At 38.4% G+C, this 9,248-nt stretch overlaps 1 protein-coding gene across 4 annotated transcripts in view; it reads left to right on the forward strand.

Moving 5' to 3' along the window:
* Window positions 1-9,248, forward strand: part of SLC4A7 (solute carrier family 4 member 7) — a 67,706-nt gene that overhangs the window by 49,122 nt on the left and 9,336 nt on the right. For all 4 annotated transcript variants that reach the window (XM_006153308.2, XM_006153309.2, XM_027773761.1 and 1 more), the window contains 5 exons: window positions 32-193; window positions 379-630; window positions 3,224-3,292; window positions 4,661-4,834; window positions 8,164-8,295. In XM_006153308.2, coding sequence (XP_006153370.1) covers window positions 32-193; window positions 379-630; window positions 3,224-3,292; window positions 4,661-4,834; window positions 8,164-8,295 — 789 coding nt within the window. The remainder of the gene's footprint in view (window positions 1-31; window positions 194-378; window positions 631-3,223; window positions 3,293-4,660; window positions 4,835-8,163; window positions 8,296-9,248) is intronic.

Consider the following 9,248-nt stretch of genomic DNA (forward strand, 5'->3'; position numbering starts at 1 on the left):
ATCTTTACCTTTTTTTTTTTTTTTTGAACAGCCTACTGATCCAAATAGGGGCTGGCTCATAAGCCCATTGGGAGACAATCCTTGGTGGACTTTACTCATAGCCGCCATCCCAGCTTTGCTTTGTACCATTCTCATCTTCATGGACCAGCAAATTACAGCGGTCATTATAAACAGAAAGGAGCACAAATTGAAGGTAATTTTTGAATTTTACCTTAAGCATTGTGATGTCTTCAAGGGGTTGAGGTATTTTTATTATGATTAGAACAGTAGCCATCGTTGTGATGAATTTCTTCTTCCATTTGTGTAGGTAGTGTAGAATTTTAACCTGAAAGAGAGCAATTTAGATTTACAAACAGTCCTGTTCGTGTCTCTTTGCAGAAAGGAGCTGGCTATCACCTTGATCTGCTCATGGTTGGTGTGATGCTGGGAGTCTGTTCCGTCATGGGCCTTCCGTGGTTCGTGGCTGCCACAGTGTTGTCCATCAGCCATGTCAACAGCTTGAAAGTTGAATCTGAATGCTCTGCTCCCGGGGAACAACCCAAGTTTTTGGGAATTCGTGAACAGCGGGTTACTGGGCTGATGATTTTTATTCTAATGGGCCTCTCTGTGTTCATGACTTCAGTACTCAAGGTAAAGTGTCTTCATTGCAGTGCTTTAAAATCTTATTTATTATGACATTTATACTTAGTTACAAAATTATTAGAGTTATCTACTACTTTTAAATTTGGGTATCAGTTATTAAATGCGTTGTTCTGGTTGGTTACCATAACAGCTTAATATAATTATATTTTCATGATTTTGTTATTATGGCTAAACTGAATCTCTTGACCCAGAACAGTTATTTTCAAAGTCTAGTCAAAGCACCTCTGGGAGTCTCTGGCATCCTTTCGAAGGCAGGGTTTTCTTGTATACTCCACCACTGAGTGAAACCACCTGTAATTGTGGTCCCGTAAGATTCTAGATGGCTAGACCACATTGCCTAGGTAGACAGTAGGCTATACCATCTAGGGTTGTGTGTGTACACTGTGTGGTATTCATGCAATGACAAGATCACCTGACAGTGTGTTTCTCAGAACTGACCCAGTCATTACACAGCATAACTATACGTTAGCCAAAATAGCATGTTGTAGCAGACCGAACGCATGTGCGGATTTGAGAATTCAGTTGTCTTCAGTTAAACTTCCCACTGAAGAGATTTTTAAAAAATGTATCAATAAAACAATGCTATCTTTTCACTGAATTTCATTTTGTTGTGGAAGTGACACCTTTTTTAATAAAAATATGTTTTTATGCTGATTTATCATTCATATAGCTTATTTTAAAAATCTATTTAAAATTTATTTAATTTTTAATATGGTGAATATCAATGCATATAACCCACATAAACAAATCTACAAAAGTATTTGGTGGTGGAGGTGGGGGGAGGTCCTCAGTACTATGAGCGTGAAGGGCTTCTGACACCCACACTGCCGAGAGCCCCCTAAAGTAGGAGTCCAGCATGCTGGGTGCCCTCCATTTCTGCTCTCCTTCCCGTCACCTGACTTGTGTTGGCTTCTGCTTTTAGTTTTTTTATTGTTGTAAAAATGACTAACATTTACATTCTACGCTATAATCAAAACTAAGTCTTCCATTCTTTTTCTGGAATTAAATAATAAAAATGTGAAGCCCCTTCTGGAAACACACTATTATGGTATAAATATTTGCCGAGGGCTAAGCAGAGTGACGTGCCAGCATGGAGGCACAGATGCACTCTGTCCCTAAATGGCCGCTGCTTGGAGTAATCGCCCGAGACCAGTACGTTTTCGTAGTATTTATTGACTTCCTTTACTGTGAAAAATTGCCATGTTTAGATTCTTTTTTTTTTTTTTTTGCTAATAATTTTTTTTCATTTGTGGTAAACTTTTTTCGGAGATCTTGCATGTCTCAAAACGTGCTTATTTAATATTTGATTTATAGACATACAGTATACATTTCCAGGTTTGAAATAATTTTCCTTTGGGTCTTGAGAATATTGATAAGATTTAATTTCTTCTGTATTCTTTTTTTTTAGAGACCTTAGAAAAGACATTGTAGGGTGGTTAGTAGAGGCGTGGTGGATGTGGTCTTCTGTAATTATTAAGTCTCTCTCTCTTTTTTTTTTATTTTTAAAAGCAAACCTCTCTATTGGGGCAGATTGCTGATTGTGGGTTTTTGAGTAAATGGATGGGAACCAGTTAACACCAGGTTTTCTATAGGACATCTATGTATGGATTAAGTAGCTGGTTTGGTATCCTTGTAACTACCAAAGAGATAAGACTTTTATTTGGAAGGTGGATTTCAATGATTGTATTTAGTAAATGCTTCCGTGTAACAGTCGCAGCCGGAGGTTAGTGTGCTTGGTAATAATGGCCCATGCAAAGTGATGACTGATGTGCATCACTTTCTTTCCTGAGTGTTTCATATATTTAGAACCATTTAATCTTTATGGAAAACCTTACAAAAAAGAACTGAAGAAGAGAGAAAAGTTAAGTTTCAGTTAAAAAGTTAACTAGGTTTTTGGGACCAGCAGTTGACGTAATGGCTATGTCGATGGACTCCCATGTAGTCGACTATGGTTTGAGTCCCGGAGCTGGTGGTTTAAACTCACGCTGGACGTGTGTGCCCAAGATCCCAAGAGGAGAATGGAGGAGAAGGGATTGTGGTGTGGCCATCCCCCCGGGGGGTGATTTCTCACTTTCTGTCTCTCTGTCTTTCTGGTGAGTGCATGCGCCCTATAGCAAAAAGTCCTCCAAAAAAAAAAGTTGTTTTTTTTTTTTTTTTTTTTTTTTTTAAAAAAAAAAAATTTTGAAAAAAAACAAAAACACAGGTAAGTGAGAAGCAAGCTGCCGGGTCCAGGACTCGAACCATGGTCAGCCACATAGGAGTCCAGTGCCCTTAACTACCACACTACCTGCCAGCCCATTAACTAGGTTTTTAAACCAAGTCATGTGAACGCAGCGCCCATGCTCTTAATCACTAAACGCCCTTCCTTTTTAGAGAGGAATATACAGAAGATGAACAGTATCTCAAGGAGGCTATTGCTGGTAGCATTTTTCTTATGTGTAGAAATGTTAGGTTGATTTCCTCTTGGTCGTTGAAGAATCTTTTTGTTCTGTCCCTGTGGGTACTTAATATGTTCTCGTGTACTCGGTACTGCGAGTTGTGTTAGCAGCATGAGTTCTCACTGTGGTCCTTTCACTTACAGTTTATTCCAATGCCTGTTCTGTACGGTGTTTTCCTCTACATGGGAGTTTCCTCATTAAAAGGAATCCAGGCAAGTCTTCTGTGTTTGTTGATTTTTCTAGAAAAACTTAATATTTGAAATGCAAAGATAGTCTGTAGAGTGGTAGCGCTTTATTCTCACTTCTTCAGATACTTTGGGGGCAGGTTAGCTTCCTAAACAGTGACTTCGGCTCCGCCTTTGCCAACTGTTTCTTGCTTACTGTGCGTTTTTTCCCCCCGAGAATGAGATCGTGAGCAGGCATAGTCTCTACCTATTCTTAATTGAAGCCAATGAAGACAAGGATAGCAAGAGGGAGGATCAAAAGGCTGGGATGGGAAACAATTGCTGTTTCTAACAGGTAGAACAGCAATTTCAGTACTTGAAAGAAAAGATGGATATTACTTTCCTATAAAAATGGTAATACCTGTCATTTGTATAGTACAATATGGTTTATAAGGCCTAGCACATAAATTATTTTCTGTGATCCTCCAAAGCATGGTTGGAAAAAAGGAAAGGAAGAAACCCTAATTTTGTAAATGAGGAAATGAATAGAGGTACTTATTCAAAGTTAGTAGATAAATAAATACCAGCGCCAAAGCTAAAACCCAGTGATTTCGCTACTTCGTTTTGTCTTACTTAGAACACTTCTAGAAAACAGCCCGATAAAGCTTAAGATGTGTACAAATCAAATTTTGGTCTCAGATTCTAAAATCACAGTTAGAAGTGCATGACTACGCAGCGGGATGAAAAGCCTGTCACCTGAAGCTGCCACCCGTGGGCTGTCGCTGTCGGGGCTTTTCCAAGGCAACATCTTTTGTCTCCTCCCACATAGTCCAGTATCTGCTCCTCGCTGGTCAAGAAACAATCTTGTTATCTTACTTAATTTTTGTAGCAGTTTTGTGAGGAGGGATGAGCTGATCTTGTTCCTAATTTATAAATGAGGAAATTAAAGCTTGAAACAGACCAAAGAATTGCCTATGGTTGACTTTCAACAAAGAAAGGATTGGTCATTGCCACCTCAAGTTATTTTCGTGGAATTGTTCGTGTTAGATTTGGGAAGAATCTTGGGAGTCATGCATCATATTATTTTTATGTTACAAAAATCCATCCAGAGAGATTAAATGACTTGTGCATTTGGTTACAGCAAAATATATTGCTGTAAATATTTTAGCGCCTCAAACGAAAACAATTTGACTTGCATTTTCTGAGTGAATTAGTTACAATAGTTCAAGAGATTGGCTCCCAACCCCCCTTTTCCCTTTGTTCTCCTTGGATCCAGAGAATCTTTGCTGGAACATTCTTTATACCAAGGAAGTTATTTTCTAAATTCAACCTGCAAAAATAATTACTTTTCCTAAGTACCTGAAATGATACTGGGTTAAACTTTTTCTTTTCTCATTCTTTTTTTATTATACTTAGTTTTTTGACCGGATAAAGTTATTCGGGATGCCTGCCAAGCACCAGCCCGATCTGATATACCTTCGTTACGTGCCGCTCTGGAAGGTCCACATCTTCACAGTCATCCAGCTCACTTGTTTAGTTCTTCTGTGGGTGATAAAAGCTTCAGCCGCTGCAGTAGTTTTTCCTATGATGGTAAGTTTTTTCATACTTATTTTGTCACTAGCTAATAATATGTTTGTGTATTTTGATAATAATTCTATTAATTTTTATAATTGATTTTGAGAAAACTAGTATCCCTTTTTAAGAACCTGAGGTATTTAAAATCAGTTGTTTTCCAACCTGAGTTTTCCTGTTATTTTCCTGTTTCCTAAACTTTTTTTCTTTGTTATTTTATTTAACTTTATTTATCCATCCATCTATCTATCTATCTATTTATTTATTTATTTTAATTTGACCATAGAGGCACAGAGTATGTGAGAGAGAGGGGGGAAAGTGAGGAAGCAAGCTGCCAGGTCCAGGACCCGAACCACAGTCGACCATGTGAGAGTTGCACGCTCTTAACCACCACACCACCTGCTGGTCCCCTAAACTTTTGTTTTTTAGCCCTTGGGCTATAGAACTCTATGTTATATTTTTATACAACTTGAGGGTTTAGAATGTTCGTGGAACAAATTGATAGTTAACTGAAAAGCAAAGTATTGAAAACAGTGTTTTTTAATGAGATGTTTCATTTCTTTCCTTTTTAAAAAAAATTTGCCAGAGGGAGTGTTTGCTCTCTGGAAAGAGACAGAAAGAAAGTGAGAAAGCACTCCTCTCCACATACACCCCACCCCTGCCCGCCTCCCCATGGAGGATGGTTGTACCCAGTCCCTTCTACGTTTCTCCCTCCTTTTGAGATTGTGGGCACCCATATGTGTACATGTGCTCGGTGTATTCTTCTCTTCTCTTCTCCTCTCCTCTCCTCTCCTCTCCTCTCCTCTCCTCTCCTCCCTTCCCCTCCCTCCCTCCCTCCCTTCCTCTTTCTTTTCTTTTCTTTTCTTCTCTTCTCTTTTCTTTTCTTTTCTTTTTTCTTTTCTTTTTTCTTTTCTTTTCTCTTTCTTTCTTTCTTTCTCTCTCTCTCTCTCTCTCCCAACTTTATTTATGCATTTAGTTTTAATTTGACCTGAAAGGGACACAGTGAGAGTAAGAGAGAGAAAAAGAAAAAGTGATAAAGCAAGTCGCCAGGTCTGGGACTCGAACCGGGGTCGAACTTAAGCAGCTCTTTTGAAAATCCTATTAAAAGATGGGAGAATGAGTTGAAAAAAATCACTCTCTAAAAATGACATAGGAATAGCTAAAAGGCATATGAAAAAACATTCAACATCCCTCATTGTAAGGGAAACAGCAGAAATTCACTGTCTGAAGGATCTGGAGGCCGTGTGGAGACGCAGTCAGGGCCGTGCGTCTGAACCCTGTAGGGACTCCTTCCTCGCCTCCTCCTTGCTTTGGTGGTCACTGGAGATCTCGGCATGCCTTGGCTCCAGTGTGCCTTTTTCTTCACACGGTGTTCTCCCCGTGTGTCTGCATGTCACACGGTATGGTGTTTTGTAAGGACCCTGTACTGAGAGCCTTCCCTGCTCTGTTATGATCTTAGTCATATCTGCAAAAACATTGTTTCCAAATAAGGTCATATTCTGAGGTAATAAGGATTAGGGGGTTCAGCTAGTCTTTAATGGGGGACAGAATTCAGCCTGTGAGAGGATTAAAGGACGTGAACTAAGACCTGAACGTTTAAGTGTGCCATGTTCTTTGTGCGAAGACGCGGTACTATACAAATCTCAGTTCTCTGCCCATTTGTAATACAGTTCCAAGTATGAATTTTACTAGGATTATTTGGATGTGTCTAGCGGGATGGGGGTGGTGGAGGAGGAGGAGTGTCATTTTAGAATGGCCTCATAATAGAAACGCCAAACCTCAAACAAGAAGGATGGTTAGACATGGTCTACATCTCGTTACATGAGCACATACATTTGTCCAAAGCATCACATTGTACGCATGCTATTTTTTTTCTATTATACTACATGAAAATTATATATTCATTGAAAATAAAAGATAAATACTAGAGAATAACAAAAAAAGATTATGAAAAGATAGCTCAGGATTCCTGGCTAGAGGTGGGATGCGGGAACTAATCGACTACTTGACAGTTTCTGTCCTGAAACTGTGCTGCTTGACAACCAGATATTTAAAAATGGCTGTCAAGTCAGTTTAGCCCACATGATATGGAATTGACAGACAGACAGACAGGACAGAAGCTTAGATAAAGGAGTCCAGAAACGTATCTGCATAGGGGAGTTTTGCTACTTGAATGTCATACGCAAATTATTTTATTAAAGGTGGTATTTGATATCTGTGTTAAAAGTTCATAAAAACCAGTGAAAACAATAGGCAAAGGATAGGATATAGCAATAAGAGAAGATCTCGGTAGCCAGTTAGTGTCTGAAAACACGCCCATCCTCACAGTTACACAGATGCACATTGAACTATTGTGTCTTTCTCTCGGGTGATTGAAAAGTTAAACCTGGTGCTGGGAATACATACTCCAAATGCATTATTTCAAGAGTTAATGTTTATTATATAGTTAATTATATAATGTATGTAATATAGAATCATTGAAATTAATTTTTTTAGTTTAGTGATATTCCCCTTAACTTGCCTTACAATTTTTAAAAAATAATTATTTATTATTATTATTATTATTATTACTTTTTAATTGGACCAGAGAGAGAGAGAGAAAGAGAGAAGGAAAATGAGAAAGTAAGCCTTCAGATCCGGGACTTGAACATTATATAATGTATGTAATATAGAATCATTGAAATTAATTTTTTTAGTTTAGTGATATTCCCCTTAACTTGCCTTACAATTTTTAAAAAATAATTATTTATTATTATTATTATTATTATTACTTTTTAATTGGACCAGAGAGAGAGAGAGAAAGAGAGAAGGAAAATGAGAAAGTAAGCCTTCAGATCCGGGACTTGAACCTTGGTTGTCCATGTGGGAGTCCAGTGTGCTAACCACCAAGCCACCTGCCAGCCCCTTACCATTTTATGCAGAATGGAAAGAACTTACTCAGGAGGTTAGGAATGACATTTACTTTTTTCTTCCTCTATAAATTTTTTTAAAAGCAGAATGTTAAAAAGATAAATGGATTCAGTTCCTTTGAAATAAGATGGTTTATGAAATAATTTTTAAAAGAATTATTTTATTCACTTTATTTATTATTATTTTCCAGTTTGACGAGAGAGAGAGAGAGAAAAGGGAAAGTGAGAAAGCAAGACTTCACGTCTGGGACTCGAACCGTGGTCAGCCACGTGGGAGTCCAACACCTTTAACCACCACACCACCTGCCAGCCTCTATGAAATCATTTTTAAGTAAAATATATGAAGCATTTTCCATTACTTACAGGATTTAATAAATACCTTTTCCCCTTGGTACATGATACGTCTTAACTTTACTGTCTCCTCCCCCACCTTTTTAGGTTCTTGCATTAGTCTTCATACGCAAGCTCATGGACCTGTGTTTCACCAAGAGAGAACTCAGTTGGCTTGATGATCTCATGCCAGAAAGTAAGAAAAAGAAAGAAGATGACAAAAAGAAAAAAGAGAAGGAGGTAAACATCATTCGAAATCACACTATTTCCTTGTTGAATATCTCATACCATCTAGCAGGGAGCATTATAATCACTTTGCATGAATCAACTCTAAATCCTCATAAGAACCTCATAAAGGGTAGGTATTACTATTGTGCCTGTTTTTCAAGTAAGGAAACTGAGGCGGAGAGGGGTTAGGTAACTTGCCCCAAACATGGGCTCTTACCCAGTTTACCGTCTCGCCCCTCCTTAGCCCTAACACAGAATATAAAAATGACCCACCGTGTGATTTTTCTAATCACCAATCAGACACGTTAGAGCTTTGGGCAATATTAAAATCAAATAACACAAAATAGGTTTATCAATACATCATAGTCCATCACTTGATTTAATATATTAAGTATATTCATTTTAGCAGGCATTTTAATTTAATAGCACTTTAATAATCTGGCATACATAATGACGAAAAGAACTTTTACGCATCTGTTTTATAAGTGATAATAAAGCTTTAGTTTTTTGTTTTTTTTTTTTTGAGAGGTTTTTCCCTCGCCAGACAGAGAGAGACATAGAGACAGAAAGCGAGAAATCACCCCCCAGGGGGGATGGTCACGCCGCAATCCCTTCTCCTCCATTCTCCTCTCGGGATCTTGGGCAAGCACGCACATGCGCCTGGCGTGAGTTTTAAGCCACCAGGTTCGGGACATGAACCGCGGTCGACTACGTGGGAGTCCAGCGACATAGCCATTACGCTAACTGCTGGTTCCCAAAGCTTTAGTTTTTATATACCTTTATGTACCATGATTAATTTATTTGTATGCTATAATTTAAACACGAAGACTTCACTATTATGTGGATTTTTTATTTTTAGTTTTATTTCTTACCTGAGTGAGAAAGATTAAGAGAGAAAGAGAGACGAGCACCCCCCACCGCAGTCCACCTCCAGCTTCACCCAGCCCCGGATCATGGGCGTGGGC

Source organism: Tupaia chinensis, unplaced genomic scaffold, assembly GCF_000334495.1.
Source record: "Tupaia chinensis unplaced genomic scaffold, TupChi_1.0 Scaffold000368_1, whole genome shotgun sequence".
NCBI lineage: Eukaryota > Metazoa > Chordata > Mammalia > Scandentia > Tupaiidae > Tupaia > Tupaia belangeri.